Here is a 19,395-nt window from a genome sequence, read left to right on the forward strand (position 1 = left end):
TCAACTCTGATGTATGACTTATCTCAAGGTTTATTCAGAGAAAGTTTTCCATTGCTTGTCTTTCAGGTTGGGTAAGTATGACTTTCCCAGTGTCCTCCAGTGTGGGTTTTCATGGCTGAGTAAGGATTTGAACCCTGGTGTTCTAGGCGAATGCTCATACTACTATGGTATGTGGACTCTGCACTGGTTCACAGAAAGTTTGGTCATACACAGACCCAAAGCAAATAATTTTATGAGGATCCTAAGTAGTTATGATGCATACCTAGCTAGGTAAAATAGCCAACACAGAACCTATATTCAGAGTTGCACAATAAATTAAGGAGATGTATTGATGGATTGTACCTTGAGCTATGGCATCACTGGGCTCTTGGGCCTCCTTTTCCTCTTTCTCCTCTTGAACACATGAAGCTGCAGCCATCTGAGCAAGGGCAGATGCACAATTGGCAGCAACTCCTATAAGAAGAAACATGCCACCTTTGTTGTTGTTTTAATGCAGAATTTTCATGAATCCCACTAGCTAAATTTTGAAAGTATGTAGGGAAACCCTCATAGTTATTACAGACAAATTCACCCAGAAATGTAGCCTATCTTGATTAAAGGATCGTACCTAAAGCACAGCTAAGCCGGGCTGCTTTTCTCAATCCATCCAGACTCATGCAGATGGCGTCTTTCTCCTTTTGGTTCTGTTCCTTGACTCCTTCGGCTCCAAGAATGAATGCTAACCCTTTGGAGCTCCCTGCCATGCGGCCAGTCAGAGGTGTTGATAATGTATCAATCAAATTCTTCCAACAACCAATAAGAAGGTATCGGGCAAAGGACATACCTGAAGCAACAGAAAGGGGAAACAGATATTGTTTCTTTGAGTCACAGGAGTTGCATACAAAGAACTCTTCTACGTCAACACAAAGCACTGGTTAGAACCTGTAAAGCCTTGTGTGGCTTACGTCCAGACTACCTGACAGAGTGCAATTATCTATTTGAGACTGTCAGGGCCCTGAGACCCTCAGGAGAAGCCCTTCTTTTAGTACCATGATCTTTATGGGCAAGGCTGGTGAGGTCATCCCACAGGACATGCTTGAAAGCTGCCCCTAGGATCCCTCCGTAGAGAAGCTGGAATGAGCCTCCTTTCATCAATAGTTTTTGTTATTCCAACAGGATTTTGAAACTGACATTTTTTTAAAAGAGAGAGCTTTTAAGAGGATGCTGTATTATTTTAAATAATACTGTTTTAAATCATTTTAATTATCTCTCTATGTGTATTTAATATTTTAATCCTATTTTCATGTTGACCTTTTGCATGTTTTCAATGATTAGTGTGTTGTTAAGTTTGGCTGAGATCTTGTGTTGACATCATAATTAGGATGACAGGGATTCTTCATCATAATTACAACAGCCTCCCCTCCAATAAATCAATCTTTGTAGTCTGAAGTGTTTCTAAATAATTGGAGGTTAGGGCAGTAATAAATGATGTTTGCAATGTGCTCCTGGTTGCATACCGGCCTTGAGAAAAGGTAGCTGGAGACACCCCTGGGTCCTGCCACAACTACTTATCCCAAGGCACCCTTCAACTGAAAATATGATGCACATATCATTTTCTTATGCTTGATCTCCAGAAACTCATGGCCCCTACATATTCACAACTGTGACACTATTGCCACAATTGCTCGCATTCTTGCTTTACTGGGCAGCAGCCGCTGCAAGTGACAGACATATATTTTCTTACTGATAAAGGCACAACATACTCCCCTCCTTCCAGAACCAGGATCTCTGCTGCAATTCCTCCTCATATTCAAGATTGGTTTTGGGAGTTGGGTGGATAGAAATAGTCAATGGGTGGATAGACCTCCATTGCTCACAATGACTGCTGCTTGCTATACTTAGTTAAGCATAACTATGTTCAAGTTTGCTTCACTATTGCACCTACTCCACTGCAAGGAAAGGGCTGGTTGCATTATCACGCATTACCTTACTTTCCAGCACCTTTGTTAAGGGTAGGCACATTGACTGCAAAGAAAGATTTTGTGGGGACATTTTGTCACTGCAATTATGGAACAACTGTAACAGTGAATTTGAATATTAAAATATTGCAAGTCAGACTTACAACTCCATAATTTCTGAACAGGATGTCAGGTGAGGGGAAAATCTAAAACACCACAGAGCTATTAAATTATTAGTTTGTATGGGTTGTTGTGTGGTTTCCGGGCTGTAGGGCCATGTTCTATGGCTGTATGGCTGTGTTCTAGCAGCATTTTCTCCTGGCATTTCCCCTGCACCTCTGGCTGGCATCTTCAGAGGATCCTCTGATGCCAGACAGAAATGTAGGTGAAACATCAGAAGAAAATGCTGCTAGAACACAGCCATACAGCCCAGAAACCACACAACAACCCAGTGATTCCAGCCCTGAAAGCCTTTGACAGTATATCAATTTGTATAATTAAGGTGTTGTCAAGTTCGGCCTATGTCATTGTAATTATTGGACAGGATGCCAGTCAGAAACGTTAAGGCAGAAAAAAACCCCATAGCGAATCTATGTAAACATGTGAATGACATTTCATATCATGCATTTTTGTACCTGCCACAACAGCATCATCTGGTTTCCAGTTCTGGGTGAGAGGAGAGTGTGTGGATGCAGAAGCCATCAACTGACCACCTATTGAACTGCTCCCCAAACCATCAATGTCTGCAAAAGAAAAGTGAGAACTGTTACATTTTTTAAAAAAGGATATAGTTTGGTTGTGATTGTTTCCTAAAAACATGCTCTGTCTCATTCAATCCCAGCATACAATTACTTGCAGTTGAATATGTAAAAATCATCCACTTGACAACTATCATGTGAGATGATGCAAGGTGAGAAAACCCTTTCTGTGGTATCGGATTGCTGTGTAACAACGACCAGTTCCAATGAACTGTATACATCTTGATTGTTTTCTATCCTGTTTTTTCCAGTACATTAAGTGCTTGTGGAAATCACTGGCAGTAATATATAAGTGAACAATACAATGCAGCACAACAGAAATGGCAATTTAAAACAAATTAATTTTATTTTTAAAGGCTAGAGGGTTTTTAAAAAGACCTTGCTCAGCACCTAAAAAAGTTAAAGAGTTGTCAGAACTAATTAATGGATTGGCAAAGGGAAATACCACAAACCACCATCAAGAAGGATCAATCTCCCTCTCTCCTTGGCCCCCAGCCATTTTAGTGCAGTCATGTTCTCCAGATGTCAGTCAAGAGGATGGTCTCAGTGCACAGGATATAAATATGTAACCAGGAGTCCAGAGACCAGGTTATATTGTCATATAACCAAACACGTGGTTCCAGCCATTACCTTGCACTCTCATTTAAATTATACTTAGAATAATTAAAAGTTGTGACATAAAGGTGGTTTTAAATTAAGTCATTTTGTTAACAACAGAGCAAAACACATCATTCTATGCCCTAGTACATTGCCTTTAGCTGAAGATGTGCACTGGTGTCTAATGACAACACCAGTGTTTTACCCACCAGTTAGCATGGTGATGAGAGGAAGGCTGTGCTCTTCAGGGCTTCCCCAGTATCCAGCCTCTCCAAGAAGATTTCTCTCCAGTACTTGATGGTAAAGCTCTTCAACCCAGGCCTGAGAAAATACCATCAATACTCCACTGGACTGGACCTGCTTCATAAACTCCTTCTACAGAGTGAAAGATCACAGTGGAATTAGCACAGTGCAGCTACTCAAATTACTTTCTCTTAGAAATGCCTATGCTTAGCAATATGATACTGACCAGGAGACATCAAAAATTTTCACGTGTTTAATGGCTATTGTGCTTCCCTCTCTGTGTCATGCCATCTAGAAATAACATGGAATCACAGTGTAACATAACACATGTGTGAAATTTTGGCCAGATGTAACAAACTACAATTGATGCAACCAGGGAGTGATGAAGGCCAAACAACCTACCCTGCATTCTCTTCCAGGCTCAGTTAATATAAAACAAGGCACAATATTTACCACAAATTCAGACCAATTGTTTGCATTATTTATCATGGATTGACAAGTCTTACAACATGACATCTCCAGAAGGATCTGGCATTACAGTTGTCATCTGTATTAAATATTGACTCACCATTAGCATAGGTGACTGGGCAGGCTTCTTTCTATAGTAATCTGCATTGGACAGCTTCAGGTTCAGCAGAAGAATGTAATGAGAGACCATATAGAGACTATCTGCATTCATCAGTGTTTGGAAAGTGAAACTGGCATTCCCATCAAAACCTGGAGACTGCATCATACCTAACAAAGGGGGAGAAGGAGAAGAGATGCCCTGTATCAGAAATCACATTTTAAGGAGCCAAGCTATTTATTCCTCATAGTAAAATTACAAATATTGAAGTGTAATTCATGTTTCAGTAACACACAATTGTTTTGCCAATTCAGGTTGCTTTACTTAAACAGAGATAGGTGTCACTGTCAGCAATACACTGAATGACTGTTATAAGTAGATAGATGTGCTCTGGAGAAGAACTGATGATTTCTAGATGACCTTGGTCAGTCCATAAGTTGGTCAGTACTTCTTTCTTACCCTCTCAACCTACTTCAAAACATACAGTCATAATCTACAAAAAGGGATGACATGAATACAGAAAAGCAAAATAAATAGATCTACAAAAGAGGTGATTCTGTCTATCCACATGAGCTTTAGATGGCTTTACAAGCAGTGAAGTGAAAATAAGTTCTACTTTTAAAAATGTTACAAAATAAAGAAATCATTATAAAAGATATTGCCTAGAATTCGGGGGCCGATGCCACCAGTTTATTGATGACATGGAACTCTATTACTCCTTTCCACCTCAGTTCAAGGAAGCTCTTCTGGCTCTAAACAGATGTTTCTCCTCATTAATGCAGTGACTGAATAAACTTAAACTGAATCCAGACAAGATGTAGGTGTTCTTGGCCAATCAAAAGGTAGAGCAGGGAATGGACATTCAGCTTGTGCCGGATGAAATTATGCTCCTTCTGAAGATGTAATTTAACAGCTGGATTTATCATTGAGTTTGGAAGTTCAGATTTTGGTTGTGGCTTCAATTGCATGGACACAGTCAAGGCTTGTGCACCAGCTGTGATCATTCCAAAGATGTCAGATCTGGACACAGCAACATTTGCCTTAGCAATAATAACATGCAGTTTTGATTATAGTGATGTGCTCTACACAGGGTTGCCTTTGACAAAGATTTGGAAACTCCAGTTGGTCCTAAGAGTTGCAGCTACAGTTTTAACTTTGACTTCTTACAGGGATCATGCAACTCTTTTGCTACAAAAACTTTACCAGCTACAGGTCTGTTTCTAGGAAAAATTCGAAGTTCTGGTTATGATATGCAAATTCTCATGCAGCTTAGGTCCAGGCTATTACACAAACTATCTCTACATATAAGACCGTCTGTCTTTTGAGATCTTTTGAGGAGGCCCTTCTGTCAGTCCCACTATTTTCACCAATATATCTGGTCACAGCCTACAGATCTGGACCTCCTTTCCTATTCCCCATCTCCATGTATGAAATCTGTAGGCTAGTAAAAGCTTTGGAGGACTAACGATTTATGAGGAAAGGCCTTAGTAATGTCCTATACTGTCTATATTTAGTTATTTTTCTTTATAGTACACATGATTTTAATTCTACAGATAGCTTAAATATGTATTTACCTTATTACAATGTGGACAGCTGTTATATGTTTTAACACTAAACAATAGCAACAAGAACACTAGGAAAAGAGACCAAAAGACATATAGTTTGGTTCTCTCTTCTGCACTAGTACACACTAATTGAAAATATTTGAAGTTACACTAAGCAGAAGGGATTTTTCACACTGGTGTTGACATGGTTTTACAAAGAACCAGTTCAGAACATATGGGGAGAATCCTCAAATATCCTAAGGGCTTAATTTTGCATACAAAGCAATTTACCATATTAATGTGCACAGCTAATTGGTAGTGTATGGGAACATCTGGTTTCAAAAGTATGATTAACTAAGCATGAAAATTCAGCTTTAATCTGAGCATTGAAGTGTATTGAAATATTTCGACCTTTGGGTGATGCAATAATTAACTCTAAAAATGGATTAGCATTTGAAATTCCCAAATCCCATTGAAACCCATGTGTGTATCTTTTATCATTAACATCTTATCACTAAGATATTAAACAATATGCTAATTGTGAATACCCTCCCCCCCCCCATCAATTTGGGAATGCACATGGAAAATCTATGCCAGAATGTGAAGAATAAATGATTAAATTTTGAAAGACCCCACAATTAAAGAAAAAAAATATTGCGAATACAAAATTATTTAAAGAAACCTAAAGGATTATACGGATGAAAGGATGGTTTGAGATGCAGGGAAAGCAGTAATAAGAGGCTTACTAATTCAACAAACCACTATCTAGTTTAAAGGGAAAAACAAAATACAGCTAAAAGTTTTTAACCAAAATTAGAGATGAAGAAAAAAATAGAGTATAATAAATCAGATAAAAGTAAAATACAACAAAAGCTTATTAATTTACAACCGCAATATGAATTGCTAATTACAAATGGGATCGAAAGGAAAATAATGTATAAAAGACATAATGTTTTTGAAAACATGTATAAAATGTTTTATAGAAGATATGTAACACCTGAGATAATACTTAAAATAAATAAATCCCATCAGGGAGATTGCTGGAGATGTAAAGTACAGTATTTATGCCTGGTGGACCTGTAAGTTGGTACAAACATTTTGGGAAAAAGTGATTAAAGAAACAAATATCATGATCATTTAAAAGGTTAAGAAAAATTCATTGGCTGTAAAGCAAATGATCTGATCACAAACCTGAGCAAAAAGTTGAGGCAAAGTTCTGGAGGGCCAAATCAACATCTTCTACTTTTGGCAGTGCTATAAGTCGAGGGAGAAGAGCTTCGAGGGACTGGATAAACAGCCTGGCACTGTGCTGATCAGCTTCTTGGTTCTTCAACAGCTTCAAGGAAAGGGCTGCAGTCCGCAAAGACTTGTGACCAGGGCAGTCTCTTGGCGTCTGTTCTTCATCAGCCAAGGAGCAGTTATCTGAACCTATGTCTGAAACATCTGATCTTCCAGAATCCTTTTCTGCTGCCATGGAATATTGATCACATGAGTCAAATTCAGTCCTTGAAAGATCCTGGTCATCAATGCTGAAATTACTCTCACTATACCTGGATCCACAAGAGCGCGCCCGACAATCAACTGAAAGAAAATTAGTTATATCTGGATAAACCATTGTATGGCTTCGTTGAACAACGTCTGGTTGGTCAATAGTTTCTGATTCTGGCTCTTTGTAATGGAGTTCTCTCACAGCTTGGCCAGCTGGTGATTGCAGAGAATTTTTACGAATGTCAGAACGATCTTCTGGAGTGGTTTGTCCCAATTCCCCTTCTAGGGTTGTCTGACCTGTGTCTGTGGTGACACTAATGCTAATATCAGGACTTTTTTCATTGCCTGCCTCCCAGGGAGTATGTTCAGAGGAGAGGATACGTCTTTGCCACCTAAAATCAGCATCATTGATCTCCATGGAATCCCGACTTGTCTCAGCCCCATCTTTTAACTCATCCACGCGCCGGAGAAGTAAATGGACCTGCTCCTCATCCAGGCCTTTCCCTTGACTTAGCTCATCCAGAGTCCCAAGCAAGGCACAGACACCTGAGACGGAGGCATAGCATGCTTCAATCCCACCTTTAATGCAAGCTTCTGTCATTCCATCCAGGATACTGCAATTTTTAAAAAAGACACACTTTACTTCTAATTTTGGGGCAAATGCTATATTCAATCTTGTTTGGATACAATTAATAAAAGGGGCAGAAAAGTTTTCTTTATAAAAAGATGTCCTGCTGATTGGGCCGTTACATTACATTTTACCAATGTCTGATTATATTTTTTTCATAAACCCTTTTCTCTTGATTTAATACTAAGTAAGATTGTGAATATGCCAATGTGAACTATATTAAAATGAATGCACCCATGATATTTTGCAAAGAAAAATGATGATAAGAGGAAAACATGCCTTCTTGGATGGCCTCTAAACAAAAGAGTAGCAATCACCAAAGTGGGCATTAAAATACTCATGGTAAATATAAAGAAATGGAGCATACAGTTTGAGAAGATCCAGATGGGACTTTCTTTTTGAAATGGACCTCTTTCTAGATTCTGGTTCAGTGGAGCAGGGCCCGGCCAAATCACAGAGTCGTCTAGGACTGCCGAGTATCTAGAATACAGTTCAACATTGTATAAAGTTAATAAAACTTCATGAAGTTCAAATACATAGAGTATTCTGGAAACATCTTTATGACTTCAGTAGAATTATTTGCCCAGGGACTCAGTGAATTAACAGATATGTGCCTTCTGATGTAAAACAGCTTCCAATAGACTTTACATTGTGACTATAAGACTACATGAGCATGAATCCCTATTTTAGCTTTAAGAGAGATAGGTGTTGAGGATAGAGTATTGGTCTAAGAGTTTACCACATGATAAAAACAATTTGTAATAACAGCAGGACAACAGTGTGGTTGGCTGCGAATTATAACATGACTTCACTCCCTTCCCATCACTCCCTTAGTGGGAAACAGTCTGGAAAGCATTTCTTTTACATATACAAACCATCTGTTAAATATATCTTTTATAAATGAAATACTTTCCAATCAGCTGCAATTGTGATTTGCCTGTTTGTATGATAAATTCATAAGTCATGGGAAGCCTAGATTCCATTTTCCACTTGGCTATAAGCTTTGATTCGTTAGTCATTCTCTCTCAACCTAACTACTTTACAGGGTTGCAGTGAGAATAAAAATGGAAAAGAGGACCATATATGCTAGCTTGAGATCCTTGGGGGAATGGAAGGATCCTTCTAACTATGCAGGTGAACAAGGTTGAATTAATAGTGAAATCCGATTGTATATGGCTTCCATTCATATGTTGTGTGGGCTTGAGCTCACATTTGAACCATTTAAAAAGACTTTTTCCAACCCTGTTTTTTAAATTTAAGACAGAGCACTAAAAAAGACACTGTAGTATGCAACAAATATATGAACTGTAGCAATTATTAGCTCCAAAATAAACAAGCAGTTTGCAGTTTGGGAAGGAATTGCCCTTTGCCAAGAGAGATCCAACAGCTAAATGAGTTCTTAGAATTTAAAACACAACTAAAGACCCATTTCTCACAGCAGGCCTACCCAGTCAATTTTGAACCATGAGTTTTGGTAAAGTAAAAGGTTTTCCACTGACATTAAGTCCAGTCATGTCCGACTCTGGGGATAGATGCTCGTCTTCATTTCTAAGCCGAAGAGCCAGCATTGTCCATAGACATCTCCAAGGTCATGTGGCCAGCATGATTTCATGGCATTCTGTTACCTTCCAGACGGAGTGGTACCTATTGATCTACTCACATTTGAATGTTTTTGAACTGCTAGGTTGGCAGAAAGGAGGAGCTCATGCCACTCCCCAGATTTGAACCTGTAACCTTTCGGTCAGAAAGTTCAGCAGCTCAGCGCTTTAATCCCCTGTGCCACCAGGGGCTCCATGAGTTTTGGATTTCTATTCAATTGCTGCTGTATTTTGATCTTTGTACCATGTGTTTTGGTATATGTATCTTATAGTGGTGTGTGTGTATTACACGCATGTGTGTGTATGTCTTCTTGTATGTATTTTCTGTTGATGCGTTTTCACTGTGTTGTAGAGGCAGGTAACAAATACAAATATTATTAGCATTAGCAATATTATTAACGTTAGCATTGCTGCCTTTTCACTAGAGTGAACATGAAAAGCAAAAACAAACCAGGAATTAAAAACCCAGAAACCTCTTGCCCATGAGATACCTCTTTCATGATCTTGATAGCCTCCACTCTGTGCTGAGGTGGGGGATACAGCAACATGCGGTGGTAAAGAGACTGCAAGACAGGCTTCATGGACTCCACTGACCCCACTAATCGTACAAGTTCTGCTGCGATGTAATAAATGGTCCGGGCCACAGGACTGCTCAGGGCAGGGGCTGTTGAAGAGCAACCTGACCCTCGACCATGATCAGAGACACCTGAGGAAAGCGCATCCGCCTCATGGCAATGAGCAGAGGTGATGGTTTTGTCATGGACTGGATTTCCCAAGATTACTATGAGGGCTGGGCACAACTGCTTCCTGGAAAATAGAAATAAGGAATGGAATGAACACTTTTTTGGTAATTGATTTTGACACAATATATGGGCAGGACTCCAAATCTCATTAGTGCATCTGAGAATGGAAGCTATCCAGAAGTTGATATGATGCAGTTTAATACCTGGCAGATCAAATCCCCCAAAGAATGAAGTTTTTCCACATTAAAATATTTTAATGGACATATTTTATTACAGCTATGCCTCAATGTGAGAAATTAACCCAGCTTTTGTTCAAAGTAGAGTTTCTTACCATATGAGGTCAGTAAATCCTTTGTGGTGGTGCATAGTAGGAGAGGAACTGGTCAGCATTGACAGAATGCATTCCAGGTAGAGAAGTTGGAGCTGCTGATTCTCGCTGGCAAATGGAAGGGAAATGTATAATGTTTTATTGTTGGTTCTAAACAGAGGCAATAAAAAGGCACATGGTCATTCATCCTCTTTCATAGGAAAATGTAAAAGGATGATTATCAAGAAAATAAAGGGGAAAGCAGTTGAATGCAATAATCCAGAATCCATTTCAACCTAAAGAGAAAGATGGATTTGCTGTGAACATGCAAGCAAGAGGCATATGGCATAGCTCACTCATAAAATTTGAATTATGTCAGGCACTTCACTTAACTTCATTAAAAAGGGTAAGTTTCTGCAAATGGGTGCCACAGGAGAGAGGTAGGCATTTGTCTCCTCCTCTGACATGATCCCTTTTGGCCATTACATCAGGGTTACATTATTGTGACAGTAAGTCACAATCAAGGGAATAATCTTATAAATACTGCTCAATGTAATATGGGGAACATGTTGGGAACTATATACTGTTCAGTGTATGTAATAGCAAACTACTCAGGTTACAACAGCCAGAAATACGTATAGTTATTTAGTATTAATAATAATGTCAAAAAAGATACTAACGATCCTATAATAATTAATTATAATAATTAAGAAGGCATACAGATATAAACACTGCTACTGCTAGTAAACATGTTAAATTCAAAATACAGACAGATACCGTCTGCATGTAATTACAGATGTACAAGTAATAATGGTCCTCAAACTTAATAAAGAATGTTAATGATAATTAGTGGGAATAGTAAACATCTGTTTTTACAATACACATAAGCTATGGTTACCCGATTCACCTCTCAATTAATTTTTCCATGATGTTCTTCATGTATTGTGGCACAGTACATCAAGAACCAATTCACTTAAATGAACTCTAATTGCACGCTGACTGTGGAATAATCATGGCAGAACAAAAAGTACAAATAACATTGTCTCAGCACAAAGGAGAAGATTAACTTGATGGCGATTGCTTTAATAGATGCATTGGGGAGGGGGGAGTGAGTAGAAGTAAGACAACATTGGAAAATGTTATAGGCTATTCTATTTAAAATGAGGCTGTCCTATTAACAGAAGTAAACAGAGAAGAAAAATGAAACTCCTCGATGGAAATACAAGAAAAATACTGTTGCTATTGCTATTTAGATAAAGTTTAGAAATGTATACCTACAACTTCTGTTACTCTTCTTGACTGTTTCACTTCCATAATCCCTATCTAGTCCCTAGTTTAAAGCTACATAAAAACTGTGAAAGTTCTCCAATCTCCATTTACCAGGAAGCAGACCCTGCAAATGACTGGGATCTGTTTCTCTGTCAATTGGGAAGCAGCTGACTAATATTTCAACCACTACTCCCTTAAACAATCTACAGCACAATGTGGGATTGAGACAGGGGTCCTTAATCTGGAGATGACTCACAGGAGGAGGAGAGACTCATAAATCTGCACTTAAGACACACATTCTGCTCCTTATTATTGTTGCTAACTGCTATCATCAGATTTGATTAATGGTGACCTGATGAATGAGAGACCTTCAAGTCACTCTGTCTTCAACAGCCCATCACAGGTCTTACAAAATCAGGGCACCCATGCCTTCCTTTACTGAGTTTAACCAAAGATGATGGTGATTCTGCCTATTTCCAAGTTTGGAACACAATCTGGTTTGCAATAACTGGTTGTAACATAGTCTTAGCATACTTGACAATTCACAACATTCAAGAGTTAAAAAGCATTTATAGAAAACAAAATCAATTTAAAACAACCCATTTAAAACACTACCAACAAAAACATTTTCAGCACATTATAAAAGCCCCCCCCCCCCCCCAATATCATGGGAAATGTTTAGACATTGCTTTAGTTTGAAAGTGTATGGTTACACAAAACCCTAGATTGAATGAATTAGCCTAAACTATGGCTTCTAAAACTTTTCTGCTTGAGAAATGGTTACATCAGTGGTTCTCAATCTCAATCAGATGTTTTGGCCTACAAGTCCAAGAAATCCTAACAGCTGGTAAACTGGCTGGGATTTCTGGGAGTTGTAGGCCAAAACAACTGGGGACCCACAAGTTGAGAACCACTAGGTTACACAATCCCAGGTTTAGAGGTATATAAACTTGGTATAAAAATCAAACATTTGCTGAGAACAAAACAGCATTTTCATGGCTTGCTTAACAGATCGATTTTCCATTTTATGAAGTACAGCTGAAGCATCTTATGAAGCACAGCTGAAGCATTTTCTGTAGAGTTTACTGTAAATGCTGCTTAATAGATTTGTGTGAGTGTCACCTAGTGGCATTCAATCTTTTTTCAGGACCCCAACATTGAGCTAAGGCAATGGTTCTCAACCTGTGGGTCCCCAGATGTTTTGGTTTTCAAGTCCTGGAAATCCTAACAGCTGGTAAACTGGCTGGGATTTCTGGGAGTTGTAGGCCAAAACACCTGGGGACCTACAGGTTGAGAACCACTGAGCTAAGAGAACCCTATTTAGGGCCGGTACCCATAGTTTAAGAAGCAGTACCCTAGAATATGGAAAGTGTTCGTGATATTATCTGTGCTTTTTCTAGATATCTTTTATATGAACAGAAGTACAAATCTCTCATTTTAAACAAAAAAACTAGGATTACTGAAATTCTAAAACAGACTCATTATGCAGCCAGTAGGGTGTGGTGGCTTCCAGCAACAGATATGATGAATTGGCTGTAGATTTTACTCCACATGTTAAAGGAGCTATCCAAAGTACTGAATTATTTTCAGCCATTCACATAGCACATCTAAAGGCAATAGAAGCTGATTGTATAATATTAATGCTCTTTTGAATATGGCTGGAATGTGGTACTTATATTGCCTATATCAGGCATCCTCAAACTGTGGCCCTCCAGCTGTTTGGGCACCCAACTCCCATAAGCCCTAACGTGTATGTTAAATTGTCAGGAATTCTGGGAGTTGAAGGCCCAAACAACTGGAGGGCCTCAGTTTGAGGATGCCTGTCCTATATTAAAATAACAATAAAATAATATTTTAAAATAAAGTTTATTCTAAAACCTTGAGCTGATTCACTGCACCCACTGACAGGGAATCTAGTAGTTACCACTGAATTTTACATAGGAATACCTTAGAGAGAGATCCCATCTAGGCAGAATGGTTGACTCCCCACTACTGCCATTTGTTGGTCAGAAAAACTCAAACTCACCTGATGACTGTCTGAAGCTTTTCACAGAGAACCGTGAAGACAGAGACAACATCATCACAGAGGGACTCTGTTGTCAAATCTTTAGAAGGAATAAAGAGAATAGATTAACAGCAATATGCATACATTGTCCTAACTGTACCAGTTATTTGTTTCTGGTTATTCAGTACTGCTTGAACTAACTTATTGTAATAGCTATATTATGACAGCATATATTAAAGGCTGGAAGTGACTATAATGCTCTGAGTATTGTAGTGTGGGGTAGAGAACAACATTGCTCGCTCAGGAAAGCTGCCATGATGGTCAAAAATATTTTTTTTTATTCTAGTAAATTATCAATGCAGGATTGAAAAAGTGGAAACAGAAGATATGTGGACATTCAAAATGCATGTCAATTTGGCACAGGCATGATGGAAAGAAAAAGAAAATGGAGGGTGAGAAATAAGTTACTGAATATGTATGAAATTGATACCTGGGCTCTTGAAATCCTGAAGAACACCTTGACTCTCGACTATCTGTTAAGGAAAATATTTTTTTACCAAATGTGACTAGTACACATAGAAAGAAAGCAACAGTATTTAAGAATGATTACTTCTTTGCTTTGCAGTTAGCAATTAGCATATTTATTATTTATTTACCCATTTATATACCGCCCCTCTCAGCCCAGAGGCGACTCAGAGTGTTTCACAATTGGCAACAATTTGATGCCTCAACAATTATAACAAATAAAACAATCATAAAATACTGTTAAAAACATTAGCATACAATATAAGAACATAAAAACCATACAAAGCCTTAAAAACATTATCATGAGTGTCTCCATGTCAAGTCATTATTCAATTGCGTCATCAAATGGTTCCATGATTTCGTATAACTATGCTGTATTTGGGAAGGCCTGCTCAAAAAGTCAGATTTTCACCTTCCTTCGAAAAGTCAGGAGGGAGGGGGCGGTCTTATATCACTAGGCAGGGTGTTCCACAGTCGAGGGCCACCACTGAGAAGGCCCTGTCTCTCGTCTCCGCCAAATGCATCTGCGAGGACTGAGAGCAGGGCCTCCCCAGATGCATATGTTATCCTAGAAGCTGCTTTTCAAACAGGGCGGACAGAGATAGTAATTATGTTCCTACTTAGGTAAGCAAACCTAGTATCAAGGACAATTTTAAAGCCTACTATGACCCATCTTAGTTTTGAACAGAACTAGAAAGAATTGCTGGGGCTTGTACTACCCAGAACACACATACATACACATCCCAGTCTGTGAGAACAGTGCTATACTGGCCAGGGTACGAAGGAAACTATAACTCCAAAAAGTAACTGGTTCTAAACTCCGGTTCTAAGGGGCATTTAAAAGCTTGTTTACAGTTCTAATTTTAACATTTCTAAATCAAACTGAGACAGCAGAACTGGGAAAGACTGATCTATGCATTTTTGCCAGCAGACTCACCGTATTTTCCTGTCTTTGTCGTAACTGTAAAGTCAAATCACTTAACATCTGGCTGAGAGTTGCCCGTACAGCTGTATTAATACTCCGCTGATGATAGCTGGATACATAGGTCTCAATGCAAATCTGGTTAGAGAGGTGGGGGTGGAGTGGACAGAGGAATGACAGCAGAAAGTCATTTATACTGACAATAACATCAGATCAGTAATATGAGCAATATAAGTATATTGCCTAGAATTCAAATGTTGAGTAATTATAGGCAGCAGTCTCCATGCTAAATCTCTCAGAGCTTTACAATGTAGTTTAGGGTCCTTTTGTACTACACACTTATAGTACTAGGATTCCACTTTAACTTCATGGCTGCATCCTATTGAATTTAGGATTTATATTCTGGTGAGGCACCACAACTCTATTATTGAGAATTCTTTTTTTAAAGGTCTTCAAATCCTTTATGGATAAAATGCAAAAAATATATTGCTATTATTATGTAGAATTACAGGGTTTTTGTGGTAAATAATTTTTATGAAGCATTGAGAATTCTTAAATGTTCCTCCTAGACATGTTCCCATAGCCAGAAGCCAAGAGGCAATAACTTTCAAAGACTTCTTGAAGACTCCAAAAGATTTTTGTGGGAAATATCTTTGGTCTATAAGAATATGGTCAGATGCTTCTCCTATCCCTGCCCCCTGTTCTCCATCAACCATTTGACAAAGTTCAATATGGGTTTGGAAATGTTTTTATTATTATCATTATCCATTATCCATTTAAAAATATGTTTCCAGACACTTTCTATTGGAAAGAATCATATAACAGGTTGATTTTGATGTAGATTTATCTCACTGTTTGAATTCCATAACATGTTCCAAGGCCATTGGGAATGGGATTTTTTTATTAAACAGTCCAAGTTTAGCTTCCAGAAGAAAGAAAGCACTTACCTCAGCAATCTTAAGTATGGAGCTCCCATTCAACTCAAATGTTGGAGTGAATGTTATACACAAAAGTATCTGCAAAGCAAACAGCAAAAGCTTTAGTCTGATGCCATTCCGAAACAGATTTTGCTGGCATAGGTTGTGAACTTCACCCAGAAACAAGTTCAGCACATACACACACTCCCAACATTATCAGAGAAACAGACCAGAAGATGAAACCCAACTTCTCTTCCCAGTAGAATTGAACAGATGAATGCATTTAGTGAAAAGAAAGAACAGAAATACAAAGGGTCTGCCATTCAAAGATGTCTGAATTGGATAGTGCTCTACTAGGATAAGAATCATTAGATCAAATCTTTCCCTATTTGATGCCATCCAGATGTCCTGCTGGAGAAACTGTCCATTGTTGTCTGGACAGATAATCTAATACATCTGATGGGGGAGGACTGCATAGAGTTGCAAACAAAGTTCCTTGTGCCTTTTGTGAATATCTGGAAACTATATGCATCTTGACAGAGGGGTACAAATTAATTATACTGGCTTATATTTATATACCATCCTACATTGGGAACTGTAGTCTAGATGCCCATCAACTGGAAGCATATTTAGTCAGAAAACAAGCAAAATCACATATACATAGGTCTTTTACACACCTTCACAGTCCTAGGATGAGAAGAAGGGTAGGAGTCATAAGATGGGGTCAAAAGGAATCTGGGTGTTGTTGAACTACAATTCCCAACATTCTTCACCAATGGCTTTGCTAGCAAGGACTACTGGTAACTACTGTCCAATAATATCTGGATACTGCCTGATTTCTACCCCCAAATTAGACTAATGAAAATATATTACTATATTTTCTAGTTATTAAATATATCTACCAAGCCATGCATGAATATGCTCTCAGAAGTATGATTTAAAAAGGAAATTCTGAAATGAGATTTCTGAAAATGTCCTGGAGCACAAAACACAATGAATGTCTTTTTTTTCATAGCAGTAGAAATCACTGTAGTATGAAAATGGTCATATTTCAATAAAACATCAAGCAGAAATGTAAAGACACTATAACAATAATTATCTGGATAGGCTGGAAAAGAATTCTTTAAGGCATGAAACAGGAATAAATTTCAGTCACCTCTTTTGCTGCCATTTTTAGCAGTTCTCAGTTCAAACAGAATAATTCAGAAAAGCTAAAACTGTAAAAACAGATGGATGTTATATATCATGTTATCTAGTCTGCATTCTGAGACTACGTGAATGCTATCTATTTGGCCATCAACTCCAGTAACATACGTACATATTCTGTGAAATTAATTGCCTAGCTCTTCAAACAGAAATTCCTCAATATTATTGATTCCTTGGAGTCATCTATAAATGCCACATTTTCAATTACTTTCTTTTAGATACCCAGGGACTGGATATTGCTTTGCTTCAGAAGTCTAGCAGGAATTGCCTGGTGAAGCACTATAGCCTAAAGCAACAATTAAGAAACACATACGACTATTCCCAGTTCTAGTTTGAGTACCAGATGTCTGTCTGGAAGGTTGGGTTGGGGGTGCCACCCTCCCTGTGTCAAACAGCTAATTTGCAACATTTCAAAGGGGGCTGGGAATCATGAGGCTCTTCAGACCTTGGTAGACTGCAGGTTCCAGCACTCATCACCATCAGCTATTGGGAGATGCAGTCAGACAACATCAGAAGAGTTTTACAATCCCCACCACAGATTTAGAGTGTGTGCCTAGTTCCAGAGGCTAATTAAAATTAATTAAGGCATCAAAGTTGAACATTTCTTAACATAAAGGAACAACAATTTAATTAAGCTTCCAACCAAAGTGGCTGACTTCGATTCTAATTTAAGCATTACTTTTATTGCAGAATGAAGCTCTTAACTTACTTTCAGAATTAAGTTATAATTAAATTATTAATTAAATGAGATATACGAGACAGCTAACCATTTTTTGCTTTCCCCAGCTGCTTCCTTAACCAAAAGCTAACTATTTAATGCTTTCTGTTAATCCTCTAGCATTGGGAAATTTCAGTATTTAAATGGATGACAAGGATATTCTCTAAAGGCCCTTCCAGACAGGCCCTATATTCCAGGTTTTCCCAGGATCTGATCCCAGGTTTTTTGCTTTAAACTGGATTATATGAGTCCCCATTACCAGATAATCTGGGTTAAACAGAAAACCTGGGATCAGAACCTGGGATATAGAGCTTGTTTGGAAGGACCCTAAGAAGTCCCTATTTTGAGCCACAATTGGAATACCAATGCTTTCTTCTGCATCTTCTCAAGTGACCTTGTTGATTCTCTTGCTTTATCCTGCATATACTAGAAAAACCATACAACTCATTCCACTTCACATAGAAGTATCCCCTAATTTGCAATATCATTACTTTATGGTCATTACAACCACATAAAACAGCAAGTTATTTACCAAGAGTCAATAAACTGTTTCTATGGAGCTCTTATCTGATGCTGTTGCAGATCATCAAGAATTTAATTACTATTGAACAGAGTTCAAACAACAATTCAATGACTGGATTGCAGGATTGCCTTTGATTATTGAAATCATAATTATAATCTCATTCATCTCTCTCTCTCTTTTGGCTTTAGGGGGATATAACAGCAAAAGAAATATAGAAAAACATTTATAGCTCAGAAGGTATTGTTGTGTATTTCTTTCTCAGTATAAAAAGCATGGCATGTTTAATTATAAAGTGGATAAATATCCGCAGAGTCGTAAAAAAGATTCTGCCATCGCTGGAAACTATTATTCAGAGTGATCAATGCTTGAACAAAGTCTTTTATCAGGAATTGAATAATTGAAAAGTGTGTGACATGTTGAATATTTCCTGACAAAGGAATGTATTAATCTGCTGGTCTATGGGATAACTTAAGTCAGGAAACTAAGAAAAATGTCTAATTATGCACAACAGCAGTTGTCGTGCTGAAATGAGATCTGGGAGTATTATTTAAGACATTTCTAAATACCTTTGGAAATAAATGTTGAATCCAGAGTTATGACACTGCAAGAACAATATGAACAATGTAGAATCAGTGTGGAGGGTAGAAGCACAGAAATATATTCCTATAACAAAGCAGGCAGCTTCCCATTTAGTGACCAGACATGTGAAGCATCCAGACAGTATTCCATCAATGATTTTCATCATCTAGTGGCTCTTTCCTGGAAAATTATGTTTTATATAAAATTGTTTTTATGGAAAATTATTTCCCTGTATTGTTGAAGGCTTTCATGGCTGGAATACTGGATTGTTGTAAGTTTTTCAGGCTATATGGCCATGTTCTAGAAGCATAATCTCCTGATGT

At 38.1% G+C, this 19,395-nt stretch overlaps 1 protein-coding gene across 2 annotated transcripts in view; it reads right to left on the reverse strand.

The window, feature by feature from the left end:
• The window catches only part of ARFGEF3 (ARFGEF family member 3), an 83,853-nt gene that overhangs the window by 32,979 nt on the left and 31,479 nt on the right, over positions 1 to 19,395 (reverse strand). For both annotated transcript variants that reach the window (XM_060753444.2, XM_060753443.2), the window contains exons 5-17: positions 16,077 to 16,145; positions 15,145 to 15,267; positions 14,173 to 14,215; positions 13,704 to 13,782; positions 10,433 to 10,537; positions 9,850 to 10,165; positions 8,128 to 8,240; positions 6,836 to 7,746; positions 4,104 to 4,270; positions 3,502 to 3,667; positions 2,573 to 2,680; positions 608 to 823; positions 343 to 453 (exon numbers count right to left, since the gene is read on the reverse strand). In XM_060753444.2, the coding sequence (XP_060609427.2) occupies positions 343 to 453; positions 608 to 823; positions 2,573 to 2,680; positions 3,502 to 3,667; positions 4,104 to 4,270; positions 6,836 to 7,746; positions 8,128 to 8,240; positions 9,850 to 10,165; positions 10,433 to 10,537; positions 13,704 to 13,782; positions 14,173 to 14,215; positions 15,145 to 15,267; positions 16,077 to 16,145 (2,527 nt within the window). The remainder of the gene's footprint in view (positions 1 to 342; positions 454 to 607; positions 824 to 2,572; positions 2,681 to 3,501; positions 3,668 to 4,103; positions 4,271 to 6,835; positions 7,747 to 8,127; positions 8,241 to 9,849; positions 10,166 to 10,432; positions 10,538 to 13,703; positions 13,783 to 14,172; positions 14,216 to 15,144; positions 15,268 to 16,076; positions 16,146 to 19,395) is intronic.

The sequence above is a fragment of the Anolis sagrei genome, chromosome 1 (genome assembly GCF_037176765.1).
Source record: "Anolis sagrei isolate rAnoSag1 chromosome 1, rAnoSag1.mat, whole genome shotgun sequence".
Lineage (NCBI taxonomy): Eukaryota > Metazoa > Chordata > Lepidosauria > Squamata > Dactyloidae > Anolis > Anolis sagrei.